The following is a 15,547-nucleotide window of genomic DNA, read 5'->3' as shown; positions in this document are numbered from 1 at the left end:
ACGGGCGATTTTTATTTTCTGAATCATTTCTCTGTCAAGTTAAATCCTGCCTGTTAAGTTCATGCTGCACAGTGTCCAATATGACCTTTAGTTCTGCTCTTCAGTTACACTATGAGCTCAGCCAGTTATCTCCACAACGTGTAGTCTTGCCACACCAGTCTCTCAGAGTTCTCTTTCAGTTTCTTAACATTTGTGTTTTTTCTTGACTGTGTAATTTTCCAGATGTTGGCTAGCTACAGATGACAAGGACAATTTTGACTTAAAGAAGCTAATGCTGTGGGGATTTCTAGTGCTTTTCTCAGAAGAAACTTGTGTGTACCTTCTCTCTAGGAGTGGTGCTGGTACTGTCCTGGGTGTTGGGATACCTTGTCCTCGCCTCCTCTTACTCAGAGGGAATCTACATCTTACTCAACTTTGCTTTCTGTCTGCTGGTCTCCTACTAGGTGAAAAAAAAAAAACATACTGTTGCGAGCCAACATGGAGGAATGCTACGCGGAAACAGAGACCTGTGCCCCATACTCAGCACAATCTCAGATGCACAGATGAAATCATAACAGCTAATAACTGCTTCATACATGCTCACACCAGACACAAAATGAATGCACCTTTAACCACTAACAGCTAAAACAACAACTCAATCTATTACCCCACAGCATGCTGCAAAGCTTCCAACAGTCTTTAGCACAGATGTTCTGCTACTCCATCCCAGCAACACTACAATACCAAATAAAGACCAAAACAGGACTCGATGCAGAAAAACTACATCAGAAAGTCTCTCTTCCTCTCTGGCCCCCCTTCCGTCCGTCCGTCCATCTGTCCGTTAAAAGGAATAACACTTTCACTATAGACCTAGACCCAGAATTAGTGAATCAAGTATGTTAATCTCACTGGATATATGTTATATTTTGTTTGTGTGTTAACTATTTAAAAAAATATGTCTTAATCATTGTAGGTTGACAAGCCCCTTTACGTTGACACCTTTCCCAGTATAGTCAATCCCTTTACCTGTTACTGCAATAACTATATTACTTTACCTACTACACCTTTGATGGTTGAACTCATCCTCTCTAAGAACAGAAAGAGTTTTATCTTTCCGTTCCAAATTCATGAGGATTTTGTTTCATGTTCTTTCATACTTCCAGTTCAAAAAAAAGTTCAGATGATTGCTCCTGCCAAGAATATAACACCACTGATTCTGTATGGTAAAGAAATGCAATTGAATGTAGTTTTTCTTCCACCCTGTTCGGTCTTCACTCAGTGCAATTCTCACACAAATGAGAATCAAGAGTGAAATTCATGTACCTTATATGTTGGGCTCTCTGATGACAAATAGGACTTCATGAAAAGAGACCAAGAGTCATTTTAACGATTTACGAAATACATTTTATTGATGAATTTACAACTGTACAAAATGTCACTTACAGACAAATCTGTAATACAACTAAAAAGAACCAAAATGCAGCACAAAAATGCAAAAATGAAATCATTAATTGTCAAAGAAATCAGACGGACATCTGACCTGTGTTTAGTGGGTGACAGACTATTGATCATCTCTTCTACTGTCACAGAGCAAAAGGTCATGCAAGGTCACTGGTAACATTCTGCTGTGAAATATTAAGAGCAATTTGTCAAACATTGCTGCAAACTGTAATGAATTGCCTAATGATCTGTACATAAAATAATTCTTCATGAATTCTGAGGAGGTTGAGAGCAAACATGCAGGTTCTACATGTTACTAGCCCATCGTGCAACCCTCACACTTCCTGTGTTGTCTGCTGTAATCCCATATTGGCCCCTTCACTCAACGTTGTGTGCAATGTCTGCTTGAGATGTAAGGTTTCTCTTTCTTGCCTGAAATTAGCTAAAATGATTTCCCTCAAACATGACAATGCAAACAAGACCCTATCTCCCACCCTCATATCACTGTCTGTCTATGTGCTTTCAACATCCTTAGTCTACACAAAGAGGACTTTACCTGGATCCAACACACCAAAATGACACACACACACACACACACACACACACACACACACACACACCTCTATATACAACCTGATAAAAAAAAAAAAAAAAACACCCAAAAGAAACAAACTGAGGAGACAATAAACCTTCAAGTAACTGACTGAAGCGTCCTTTGGATTGAGAAACCTTTTAAAGTGCAAACAGTAAGTCAGAGAGAAACATGCGTGTTGGGGGGGGGGGGGGGGGGGGGGGGGGGCGCAGTCCTCTCGTGCCATGCTGGGTGGTTTGTTATGGTCTTATCGGACAGCCTTAGCTTGCTTCTGTTCTCCGGTCAGTCTTGCGTTTGTCGTGGCACACTCGTAGACATTCCTGTCGATGTATTTTTGGCAGCAAACTAATCGGCCAGGCACAATCCCACTAGTTCAAATGATGTTTCCTAATCGAAGCTCAGGAGGAGCCCATAGGAATGATTGACAGCAGTTAACTCACCCCTCTACCGCTTTGTAGAACTGTCCACTATGTCATGCGCCCTGGTGTAGCTAGGTATGCCACCTCCTCCACATTCTCCTCCTTTTCATTAGTAGCTCTGAGGTCGTATAACCCCGTATCCATAGGGGGTGTCAGTCGACATCGCTCCCAAGCGATTTCTGCTATTGGCATTCCAGGACCTCAGCCAGCTACCAAGCCAAACATGCCTTTGTCAATGCCCGAAATCAAGTATTCTGATGGGCGAACTAGTGAAATGAATATTAAATATTTCTCTAAAAAAGCCTCTCCTTTAATGTTTTTTTTTTTTAAACATTGTTTAGCCCCATAATCACTAGAACCTGAACACTTATTTTAAACCTCTATGACATCAGGATGAGTATATACAATATAGAATCTCTCTCCTGTATGTGATTTGGTGATTAACTCCAAAACATACCTGAGCAAAATCATGTTAGGATAGGTTAACAAGCTTTCATCTTGGGTTTGCATTCCTAATTTTTTTTTTACTGTTAAGATGGGTGTAAATAATTTAATCTAAAATCTATTCCTGTTCTGGATTTTATGAGAATCTATCGAACAATCGAACACCTTCAGAACGGTAGGGGACTATAAATGCATGGTATTTCCAACGTTAGAATAACTTCAGGGTAAAGAATTTCTGTCAGCCTTTCTAACCAAAAGCTTATCAAACCAAGCAGGGACTCAACTGCAAGCACCTGCATCTTGAGAGTAATTGTGTTGAACAGTCAACAGGACCTTGAGCATTTATGACTGCTGTTATACAGAATATTTCAGGTTCTTCTCTAATGCCTAGTCTGGGAAAGCTTAAGATGACACCTTCCTGCTACTGCAAGTAAAGGATCCTGTCAGTTCCTTGCATGTGAAGTCCAGTTCTCTTGACTGCCTGAAGCCTCCGTGGTTTGTTGTTGTTGTTGTTGACATTGAGAAGACTGTGTGCGGGTCTAGTAGCTTGTCCCGAAGACTTCACTAACGTCAGACATCTTCTCAACCACCTCAAATACATACAAACGTGGGCGAAAATGGCACAGCGTGACTTGTGATAAATACGGAAGATAAATATGAGATAAATATTTCACCCTTCTGAGAAATTAAAATCAAGTCAGTGTGTATCTGTTGTCAGTGAAGTTCCCTTTTTTTCTTCAGATGAACAATGGTCGGTCTCGGCTTATGCCACCTGTGAGAAAGGAGAAGATTGCGATGTGTAAAACTGTATGACATGAGTTTTATGCAAAAGATGGGTTTACAAATCTATCAGTCCGAGGCCCAGATGTTTAGTAACAGCTCAATTGGCTTTATATATTGTAAAATACAGCAAACCAACTGTTCCTCCAGGACTTTGAGAATGAAGATTAAGATTTTTAAGTATCAATAAAACAAAAGACAGCCTTGTACCTCCAAAGGAAACCAAAGGCAACAGTAATGCAAAATACTTCTTTGTTCAAAACTGTGAGTGATTGACCACACTTTTTCTGGTACCTTATGGATCTGTGGCGGTAGTTCATCCTCAGAACCCTCCTCAGGCACCGGGTCATGGTGCCGACCCGACTGGATCTCCTCTACCCAGCCTCCCATGGGCACACGAGCCGACCTCTGTCCCCTGGTTGCTCCACTCAGCGCATCTACAGAGGGCCGCACAAAAACACAGAGTGAGATTCTGTAACTCAATAGGTAGAGCAAGCTGCCAACAACAGCCAGATTAACTGGTAGAGAACGGCACTAACAACATGAAGGTCATAGGTTTGATTAAAGGTCAAAAATGGGTATTTGTACCCTACTGTAAATTGCTATGGATACATGTGGCTGTTGCTAAGTTACTATATTACTAAATGATACAGTAATGAAGAATGAACAGATAACCCTACCCAGTGCCCACAAAGAGATTGTACTGTCAGCTACCTGTGGTTCCCCCATAGCGCCTCTGGCCACTACTCTGCAGTGCTGCCCCCTCCTGGTGTGGAGTGGCGGTGAAAGGGAAGGTGTTGGAGCGGGGCAGGTTGCGGGGGGCCTCGCAGTCGTCAATGGCGCTCTCGCTGCTCTCGTCGCTCTCCTGCCGGTGCCACGTGTGGCGGGACAGTTCCCCGCGAGACTGCTGCTTGTGGAGCTGACAGAGACAACACACAACACACACATCAGCCCACACAGCACACACATAACCCACACAGCACACACACATACACATCAACCCACACAGCACACACTCACACATAATCAATCCACACAGCACACACACGGACACATGCACATAACCCACACAGCACACACACTCACACACAATAGATCCACACAAACTCACACATCCATCCATCAACCTTCACAGCACACACACACCAACCCACACTTGGTGACTCTGGAATGGACCCAGCCTTGACCTGCCACAGATCTGACAGATCTAGTCCCGAGATAGATTTAATATGGTAATGTTGACCAAACCCTTTCAGAAAGATCTATACTTCAATCCTTTCTGGTGCTACCCAGCTCCAATTTCCAAATAATGAAAGGCTAAAAGTGTGCATGCGTGTGCGTGTGCGTGTGCGTGTGCGTGTGTGTAGTATGCAGGTTTTTGAAGGTATTGTCAGGGGGAATGGCTGTTGTCAAACCTAATCCCATCACCGCAAGCATATCACTAATACCAGTGTAGTCCACTTGGCGGCGCTGTAATCTGCGATGATACCTGACATAAAGGCACAAATTCTGTAGGGCGAGAAGCCTCTTAAGGCTTTACTTATTTTTCTCTAGATATAAAAATAAATAAACCAAGTGCTCCGCTATGAGAGACTCCTACTGCTATGAGTTAGCAGCATTGTTTATCAGTCTTTTTTATGCTGTGAATATTTTAATATGGATTGTCTGAGGATAACAGATGTCTTTTATGCAAATAGTTTTGGATGCATGAAGCAACACAAACAACTCAAAAACTATTAGAGACTGAGCATGTGATCTACCTGATTTAAATCACCTGACCACCCCTTTGTGTCAGAGCCCGGATAGCTCAGTCGGTAGAGCATCAGACTTTTAATCTGAGGGTCCAGGGTTCAAGTCCCTGTTCGGGCGGTATGATTTTTCAAATTGATCCTTGCCTTGCTGTGTACATGATCAAAGGCCATTACCTGTAATGTTTCTCTCATGCAATCATATCATGCATAATGGATATGGCTTTGACAAAGTGATACTGCAGTTAAAGATAAAGCAGCCTGCTGCCCATAGTAAAACATTCATGGTTTGCCGTGTTGTGTTCTCGTGTGTGTGTGTGTGTGTGTGTATTACCTCATGTATATAGACAGCATGGATGCTCATCTCTGTGGAGGCATACTCTGATAGGACCAGACTGGTCAGCTGACCCTCCCAAGCGCTGCTTCCAGAGCTGACCGTGCGAGCATCAGTACTGATGAGGGAGCGAGAGAGAGAGAGAGATGATAAATGAACTCAGAACGAAAACCAAAACGAAAACCAAACAAAGAAATAATAAACTAGTTTATTGTTTAGTTTTCTAGAGATGAATTATATCCAGGGATAGAAACTGTTCAAACTGCGTTGTCAAGACAACTGCTGAGAAAACAATATGTCCACCTTTTTGCTTGTTTCTTAGTTGCTTTGTTGTTTTCCAAATATCCCACATTTGTGGTAGAGAGAAGGGAGGAGATTCACTTTTATATATGATCAACGTACTTGATGCTGTTTTCAATAACACAACTGCATTCTCTTAATTCACGCCGATGCAAGCTGAAATGAGTGCAAGTAACGTGCATTGTGCTCTACATACCCTGATCCGGCCATGGTCCTGCTGGCGGACCCGCTGGGGTGGTCTGGGCGGTGCAGGCGGGATGAGGGGTAGCTGCTGCGCAGGTGGAGGCTCCCGCTGAGCGGGGAGAGGGAGCGCAGCGACGGCGCCCCGTCGCTAAGGCCAACCGACACGTGATTGGCCAGCGTGCCGTCACGCCCCAGGTGGAGGGAGCCCAGGGGAGGAGGCCCGACCAGCAGGTTAGCGATGAGACTGCGGGGCTGAGAGGGAAAGATGGAGAGAAGTATATTAACATCAAAAGTCATGGTGTAGGAAATAGATCAATCATATTTTGACGCTGTAGACATACAATCAACATAGGGTACAGTTTCTACATTGTTGCCATTTACCAGAATGGCAGTGGTTAAGGAGAAGATTTCTGTGGATGATTCAACACTAAAAGAGAGCTTGGTCACTCTCATTAGCACAGATATAAAGTGGCCTTGATGATGTCATTATTCTTATGATCCTGACTGCACACTAAAGCCTACGAAAGGCACTGAATGTCATGACGGGATCAGACGGGAGTAACAATTCAGTTTGACACACACACACACACACACACACACACACACACACACACACACACACACACACACACACACACACACACACACACACACACACACACACACACACACACACCTCCTCAGACTGAAGCGAGTGGATGGAGGTGAAGGCGTGGCTGTCGGCCACTGCCCCCTGGTGGCCCACGGCAGCCTCGCGGTGCACCTTCTCCTTGAGCTGGCTGATGAAGTGGGTGCTCTCGCGCGGAGGCTGCCAGTGCGGGTTGGTGATGGCAAAATGCATGAGTGACAGCTCCGTCTTCCCGTCCTCCGCCTGCTGGTAGATAGAGGCCTCCGTCTTCCCCGCAGACATCCACTAAGGACCAATGAGAGAGAGCTTCAGTAACGAGTCCAACCAATCATATTAAGCCATGATTGTTCAATATCAATGAAGAAGCCAAAATATTTTTTATCAGTATAGATGGAAGAATAAATAAATAAATAAATAAATACAATTGGGATGGAGGACACTCTACTTGACATCTTATTTCAGTATTTAATCTAATCTGAAAACACCCAAACAAAACCCTTGCACAAAAAACGTAGGCATCAACGGCTCGTGCAGTGTGTGCCCTCACCGCGGGATGCCCATGTTGGCGGACGTCCATCTGGGCGAACGAGCAGGTGTCTCCCACCCCCACCACCTCCACAGTGAAGTTACGGAAGAAGTCGATGATCTCCAGAGACTTGCGGCGCAGGCAGAAGATGAGGATGAACGGGGTGATGACCGGACTGAGCAATTCCTCCAGGATGAACACCTGAGACAGGTAAGGCAACAGGTAAGACTCCCACTAAACCTCATATCACAGAATGCTGAAAACAACACAGGGAAGGAATAGAGAGAGAGAGCCCGATAAGGGGAAAAAAAGAAAAAAAGAAAAAAAAAGAAAGATATGATTTTGTTATGCTAGTAAAGCTCACTTCAAGTGAGTGGGAAGGCAGGGTGGTCATACAAAAACATAGATAATATGTACAAAATAAGACACACACACGCATACGCACACACACACACACACACACACCGCAGAGAGACCGTATTTTTTACTTGTCCCATGTTGGACTCACAGCCTTGTACTGGAAGAGCTGGGAGAACTCGTCGCGGGTCTCGTAGCGGTGGGCGTTGCCCTGCCAGTGGTCAGGCATGTAGTGGATGTGAGCCAGAATCACCTTCAGCAGCTGCTCGGGGCAGAACACCATATGCTTGTCTGGGATGAAAGACCTGCGGACACAAACATCATCCAGCGGTCCGACAGCTTAGTGATCTGACTAAGAGGTTCTTCGAGGAAAACAGACGAGTCATCCTAAAGAAAATGATTTTACTCTTTACAGTATCACTCAGACGCAACAGCAGGAATCTGATACTGACAGCTATGTGAGCTTTGATTCAACCCCCTTTTGATTATACCACCTATCCAGTTACTAGTTTTCCAGCCCAATCATTAGTCATTGACTGTCATTGTAATATTTAGAAAAGAGGGCCATTTCTAACGTGGAAGTCTTTGACCCATCCTCCATTCAAATCAGTTTCATCTCTACATCCTCTTTAAACAATATCACTGATTAGACAGACAGATCAATTTGTGGGAAATAATGTGTTGGACTAATAGGTCATTTCCAGTCCAGCAGACACACACAAACATATTCACTCATGACCATATTCCAGTCTCTCTCTTTTTAACCGGTCCAGTTTTATAATGCAGCCCTTGTTAAGAGTTTCCAAGTGAGTGCTGGTGTGTCATGGAAGACACACACACACCCACAGAGGTCTCTTGTGAACCATGCCCTTCAAGAAGCCCCGCTCAGCATTTCAGTAACCTCCAACTACACACTGAGAATTTACAGCACAACCAGACTACTGTTTTATGTATAAGCATGGCTATTAGTTTGCAAGGAACCATGGGAGGTTGGCATCTGTGGGGATCCATGAAAACGCAATAAGGTCAGATAAATTTGGCATCAAAACACCCTAAAGGTCTTTTATCTCCGCAAAGTCATGGGAGTCTCTGCAAAACTGCTACCTGTCTTCTCCTGAGATCTGCAATAGCTAACCATAAACGTATGCAATGACCGTTATGGTTTTGTGCACAGGTGATGAAGCTTTCCTTCATGTCTGGTATGGACGTGGAGCTTATACTGTAATATAAGCATAGATGTAGTAATATAGTTTATATGTAATATCATATGCAAATGTAGTAATATACTATATATGTAATATTGTATGTAAAAATTCTGCTTTGGATCTCTTCTTGTGAACCAAATATAATGCTTTGAATGACACCAGTGGAAAATGTGGAAAACATGTGGAAAAACAACATTGTGGATCACTACTCTTGGCTTGGATGCCAACAAAAACAAGATTTGTATCTGTTAGGATCTGGCTGGCGGGATAGACAGCAAGCACAGACAATCAGACAGACAGGCCAGGGGGTGTGTACCTGCAGACAGTGACGCAGACTCCCAGCAGGGTGATGCTAGTGAGCACGTGCTCGACGGACAGCACATCCTCGTCGTAGATGGTGAGCGCGATGAGCACGGCCAGCAGCGAGCCGGCGAAGAACGCCACGTTCTTGGCCACCACGGTGAGCAGCGGCGACATGAAGCAGTTCATGTACTTGGACGAGGCCTTGTAGCCTTTACTGAGGCGCGACATGAGCTCGTGGTCCAGCTCGTTAAAATGGCGCAGGTAGCAGCGTCCGTAGAGCGACCAGCAGCGCGCGCCCAGGCTGCCCGGCTCGCGCTTGATCACCTCCGTGTAGCTGAAGAAGGCGTAGAGGACCTGCCACACCAGGATGACGGGGCACAGGAGCAGGTTGGCCACGCCGATCCACAGGATGCGCGAGCTGAGCCGGTCGGCCAGCTCCAGCCGGTTCCCCCCGCGCTTGTACTCGGTCTTCAGGCTCCACTCGTTCTCGAAGAGCGAGCCGGGGCCCCAGAAGAAGATGAGCTCGAAGTTGTACTTGAGGCCGCGCGTGTAGAACACCCAGTCGCCCAGCAGGGGCAGGCGCGAGCGCACGGGCAGCAGGGACTTGTTGACCATGGCCACCATGTAGTTCTTGAAGCGCAGGATGCGGTGGTAGATGTCCAGCTCGCTCAGCTCCTTCTTGTGGATGCAGATTTGGTGCTCCTTTTGAATCTCCACGATGCGCGCCTGCACCTCCTGCCAGGTGAAGTAGGGGAGTTCCGCCTAAGAGAGGAGGAGAGGTGAAGGGAGAGAGGAGAGAGAGAGAGTGAGAGTGAGAGAGAGAGGTGAAGGGAGAGCGTATGGAATCTGCGTTGTGTAGACAAGCAGTCCTGCACCGGACTCGAACTCGCAACGTAGAATGCGCAAGGTGGGAGTGCTAGCAAGGAGGCTGCAACCTATGGGTGCTAGCATCTATCATAGACACAACTCTTGAGATGCCGGGGAGTGAGGTTAACTTATTGCACAGCTCTTTACCTGTTAGCTACCGTTAGACATAAGACACATTGGACCAAATTGGGCCACTGACAAGAATTCAGAATACTCCCCAATCGGAGTAATCCGCTGGAAGAGTTTAGTGATACAAATTTCGTAATGCCACATAGGATTTAAAAAAAAAGTATATAAGGTTTGCTGACTTCTGCACCTCATAAAATTGATAAGACTTATAAATTATAAGATTGAAATTTTCACTCAATTTTTTTCTCAAACAGCAGTCTAGGCTTCTAACTGTACTCACACAACCTGTTTGATGAAAGGTCGTAACGTAAACGTCTGGTTCACCCAATAGAATGAGGGCATGCAGCAGGTGATTCATTTTGAACTCTTGATCATCGTGCGATTAGCCAAGTTAGACGTGGACAGCTAAACGGGTGATCATCGTTTGTTAATTGCACTCATCATCGCTGTTTAGCTATGTTTGAAGTGTTTAAGGATTACATGTTGAACAGAAAAACATAAGCCATCAACATAGGCCATCAACATATTTACAACACCCATTGTAAATGTGGCCCATTAAGTAAACAACACAAACCCAAACTCGTAACTAGACAGCACAGACTCACTAGTAGAGAGATTAAGCTTACACTAACAGTCCTGAAGAAATCAATTCTAATGTTGAAGCTGAATTTAAGTCCAGCCACAACATTTGAACAGACATATTCCTGAGTATGCTTATTCCACAAAAGAGCTGAATGAAATCATTTAAACTCAAGTTTATCCTAGACAAAAGCAAATAAAACATCATAATCAAGACTGCAAAACGTATTTTTTCCAACTGCTTATTTCAATATCCATAACACAAAAATCTGTGCAGACGTGTAGTAGTGGATCACACAGACTTACCATGGACATTTTGAGAGCATTGTTGTAGAAGGAGCGGATCTCCCAGTAGCAGCAGATGTTGTACATAAACTTGATTAGCCGGTGGAGCCAGAACACTCCAGAAATAACCAGGATGAAGATGACTGCCACATTGTCACGGATGCTGTAGAATCAGGGAGGAGAGATAGTCAGCTAATGACATTTAAGACATGCATACTGTACTGGCCTTACCCTATCAAAAATATATAAATATACATAAACTGATAAAAGATCTAATAGAGAGACTCTATAACCTCTACAACCAGTTATCTCAAACACTTCAAAAAACGTAATTGTTATGAATACAACATCAAGTTTGAACCGAGAACAACAGTCATGGGACTAAGTGTAATTTCCCTTTGACTTGTAGAGACGAATATTATAGTAGGGTTCTCACCGAGCACTGCATACATCTACCGGCAGGAAGGCATCAGGTAGCGTGACCTTAGATGAATCTGTGTGGTTCACAAACTTGTTTGCAAACAGGATGTCATAGTCCACACAGTTAGCGAGGAACACAGTGAACGCCACTACAAACACCAGTTGCCTGAAGGAAAACAAGACGTGCTTTTTCTTTAGTTTTTAGCCACATATCACATATTGAAGCTGAGCACAAAATTAACTAAAATAAAAAAAGAGACTAGACTTACACAAGCTCAAATAGTTCCCCCAACAGCATACATGTAAATCCATTCTTTTGGTGCATATTGTAGATGTATGGTGGAGTTCAGGAAACCAGTCAGACATTGAGTCATTCTTTGCACTTTAGTACATTGTAGCTCTACCACTTCAACCAAGTAAACTTACATTTCATGCACATCATTTCATGCACATCAAGTTCATATGCAAATATCAATTCATAACATGTCCACCTTACACTGTTCAATTATTAGATCTAAAACTAACTTTCTTATCATGGTCTTACAACTCGTAATGTCAACACGTTTGGAGCAAATGACGGTACGGCATCCCTTTGTCAAAAAGGATATTCTCTGGAAGAAAAGGTCCAGGTTTTCTATGTGATGCCATTGAGCTGTTTGGGGAAGAAACAACAAAACATTGAGTACAAATCTCACACCGCGGTCCATATATACACACAACATCAACAATGAGCTCCAGTTACATTATGATCATATGAGTAGTCTAGCGTCTGGTGACAGTGGTGATGTACAACCAATATACCCCTGAACCATTTCTTACATTATGAAAAGATAAGCTACACACTGAAAAACTGTCCTTCCCATAAAGGCATTTCATTATTTTCTAAAAAAAAAATATCCTCTCTACTGGAGGCTTTTACCTGTGATCTGGGTCTGTGGTCTGAGAACCAGGCTATCGGATGAATAATTTGACCATCCCCACTGCAGACCCGTGGTTTGAGCTTTGACACTGATTGGACAGTCTATTTCTTTCAGATCTTACATGAGCTCGTTAGGGACTACATGACTGTCACCATGGACATGGATGACCGCCAACCTCTTTGGTACCTGTTTTCCAAATGTCAGCAAATATTTTCTTAAATGTGTCTTTTCTAAATATGCTTCCTCCTAACTTACATTTTGTTCCCTCCGGTACGTGGACAAGGAGATTCTCCTCCCCGGGAGGCGAGTCGTTATATGACGTCTCCAGACGCTGGTACTCCGTGTCGAAGTGGGCCATGGTGCAGTCGTCCGGAAGATCCCTCGTCACACTAGATAACGGCGAATGACTCTCGGTGTATTCACATCATATTCTGGTTCAGTGGGCCTTCCTCTCCTGTTCAAAAACATGAGCAACTAACCTTGTTTTAGGCTTGTCTTATGTAATGGTTTCACCTATACCCAATTCAGCATCCTATTAATTTAGCAATTTGCGTTGCCGACTACAAGGGAAACAGGCATGGCGTGTTCCACTGACAGATTTAGACATAAAATATCTAGTATGACAGGTGAGTCTAGCAGAATTTACCAGACAACATCTCAGACTAATCTGTTTGTTTTTGACACTCGAGCTAACGCGTAGCAACGTGCAGGCCGCGGTCCAGTGTAGCCTATGTGTAGCGCATGATTTGTGGTCACACCTCCTTCAAACAGCCATGACAAGTCAGTAAACATCCGAAACTCAGTAACTGACCTTTCATCGCGAATTGCGAAACTGTTTCAGCCTGCCATGCTGTGTATATTTTAGGTATCAATAGGCATTAGGTTGTAAACATCGGGCAGTGTACATAGCGACACCATTTACTCAGAGGCCCATCGAAACATTGATTACATCCGTAATGCAGTCGAGATACTAGCTAGCTACCTTATCAAGCCGTCACCAAAACGGTAAGGAATGACACTAGAGGAAACTGTTCGGTGAAAAGGAAAGAGAAACGAAATGCCTCCCCTCTCCTTATCAGTCCCACCAGGCCGCTGTGCATAGCTCTCGTTCACTACTCATACCACGTCTATGAAAAAGCCAAAGATGTGCGACAGAGACAACAAGCACCTCAGTCGCTAAACGTCATTGTTGTTATTGCTTGCGATATTGCACAAGGCGGCTGGTGCATAACCCAATTCCATTCCATTACCCCCTCCTGTGTACAACATCACACAACCTAGCCTACAACAACAATAGCCACACAGAGGGCTGAAATAGCAGTATTCCACCCCATTCGACAAAATGTTTGTTTTATCCTCCTCCAGTGGGTAAAGGACAAAAGCGAAACTGAAGTTGTACAATACTCACGCCATGTTTCTTTCTTTAGGTGAACCACCACGAAAACATTCCCGAATTCGATTGTCTAGAAACCTGAACGTGAACGTCAAAGGGGCAGTGCAGCTACCATGAGCTCGTTCAACAGCATTCTTTCACCAAATCCATATGAAGATGATTACGTATGCCTAAAGTTTTGTAGCATGCCTAAGATATGTAGACAGCCTTTAGTTTTTCCTTTTCATATTACTGCAGCTTGCTTTGCTTTCTCAACATACATTCCTGGACTGTCAATCTGATGTCGTCCACAAACATTTCATCCAATCAAGTATGAGACATTTCCGTTTTCTGCCTAAAACAGCCAATGACATAGAGAGGCGGGTTTAAGGCAGGCTGTGAGAAGAAACAACTAAACAGTCGTCCCAACTATTCCGTTCAGGCTGTATTAGACACGCCCTAAATCTTGCTCGCTGCGTAGGCCTTCTGCAGACACAGAACCCGACCAACTATCTATGAACCTTGTTGACCCGACCAACTATGAACCTGACTAAAATTGTAATCTTGTTCATTTTATTATATCAGGTTGAAGGCATACTGCTTTTAAAGGAGGATCAAGGACTACAATAAAACGTACTCGTTTACAAAAAAGTGCTAATAAAAATAGTTTTCATAAAACATAACTGAACCATGCAAACACACTTATAAATTGGGAGGGGTTGTTTAAAACGCAGAAGTGCAGAGGAGTGTTTTTTTAACAACTGGTACCCAAATACTTCTCTTCTTTTCCTTCTCTTCATAAGGGGAAGCATATATCTCTGACTCTCGGACCATAAGCACCGGTTCCCCTCAAGGCTGCGTTCTTTCCCCTCTACTCTTCTCCCTGTACACCAACAGCTCATCTCTGGTGAGGATGAGTCCGCCTACAGGTGGGAGATTGATCATCCTGGTCATCTGGTGGGCACCATCATCTCCCAGGACCTCAAGTGGGAGCTGAACATCTGCAGCTGAACTTGGCTGCAATCTGCCATCTCTACAGGACCTGTACGCATCCAGGACCCTGAGGCGTGCAGGTAAGATTGTGGCCGACCCCTCCCACCCTGGTCACAAACTCTTTGAGGTACTTCCCTCGGTTCATCTGCGGTTCATCAGGACCAAAGCCTCAGGCCACAAGACCAGCTTCTTCCCGGCTGCAGTTGGCCTCATCAGCAAGGCCCTTGGACCCCCCCCCCTGACATGGACTCTTGTCCCACCCCCACGCCTCAAGTAATTACATTACATTGCACTCCTGTTTTGCACATTACTGCTAGACTGCACAGCTCCTCCACTTATTCTTATTCTGTAAATATCTTTTTTTTTTAAATATATTTTTTCCTTTTTTTATATATTGTTTTTCTTATGTGTAGTATTAATTATGTTTTTATGTTTATTGTCAGCACCAATATGCCAAAACAAATTCCTGGTAGGTGTAAACTTACTTGGCAATACAAATTCTGATTCTGATAACATTCACATGTAACACGCATCAAACTCTATTCTAAGGAGACAAAGCACAAACACCTGAGGGCCCTAGTTTGGCGGTGGAACTGGCCTTTGCCAGGGTATCAATCAACCAAAGATCTCTCTGAATCAACCTTTCCCCTAAGGTGTCCATTTTGGATATAGGCTTGCTTGATGACATATTATTATTTGACAAGGAACATTTGAATGCGCCAGGCACACCATCACTGCCCAAGT

The 15,547-nt window shown here is 44.0% G+C and overlaps 1 protein-coding gene and 1 non-coding gene across 4 annotated transcripts; one reads left to right on the top strand and one right to left on the bottom strand.

Annotated features, from left to right (window-relative positions):
• Positions 1-2,718: 2,718 nt before the first annotated feature.
• atg9a (ATG9 autophagy related 9 homolog A (S. cerevisiae)) lies at positions 2,719-14,199 on the bottom strand. Of its 3 annotated transcripts, none has more exons than XM_031558637.2 (15): positions 13,847-14,199; positions 12,694-12,912; positions 12,127-12,170; positions 11,788-11,852; positions 11,535-11,684; positions 11,120-11,261; positions 9,252-10,000; positions 7,882-8,035; positions 7,395-7,574; positions 6,896-7,132; positions 6,233-6,471; positions 5,737-5,854; positions 4,369-4,573; positions 3,949-4,091; positions 2,719-3,646 (listed from the first exon to the last, which is right to left on the bottom strand). In XM_031558637.2, the coding sequence occupies exons 2-15, from the start codon at positions 12,794-12,796 to the stop codon at positions 3,638-3,640; spliced, it is 2,538 nt and encodes an 845-aa protein (XP_031414497.1). In that variant the 5' UTR covers positions 12,797-12,912; positions 13,847-14,199; the 3' UTR covers positions 2,719-3,637. The 3 variants fall into 3 exon arrangements, with proteins under 3 accessions (XP_031414497.1, XP_031414498.1, XP_031414499.1); XM_031558638.2 differs by having other exon boundaries at positions 12,694-12,892; positions 13,847-14,198; XM_031558639.1 differs by lacking the exon at positions 13,847-14,199 and adding an exon at positions 13,250-13,469 and having other exon boundaries at positions 12,694-12,892.
• Positions 5,451-5,523, top strand: trnak-uuu. The gene has a single exon. It is a non-coding gene; the product is annotated as a tRNA-Lys (tRNA).
• Positions 14,200-15,547: the final 1,348 nt, after the last annotated feature.

The sequence above is a fragment of the Clupea harengus genome, chromosome 21 (assembly GCF_900700415.2).
Source record: "Clupea harengus chromosome 21, Ch_v2.0.2, whole genome shotgun sequence".
Classification (NCBI taxonomy): Eukaryota; Metazoa; Chordata; class Actinopteri; order Clupeiformes; family Clupeidae; genus Clupea; species Clupea harengus.
Note: the sequence above shows the minus strand (reverse complement) of the source record. Positions and strands in the feature narration are given on the sequence as shown.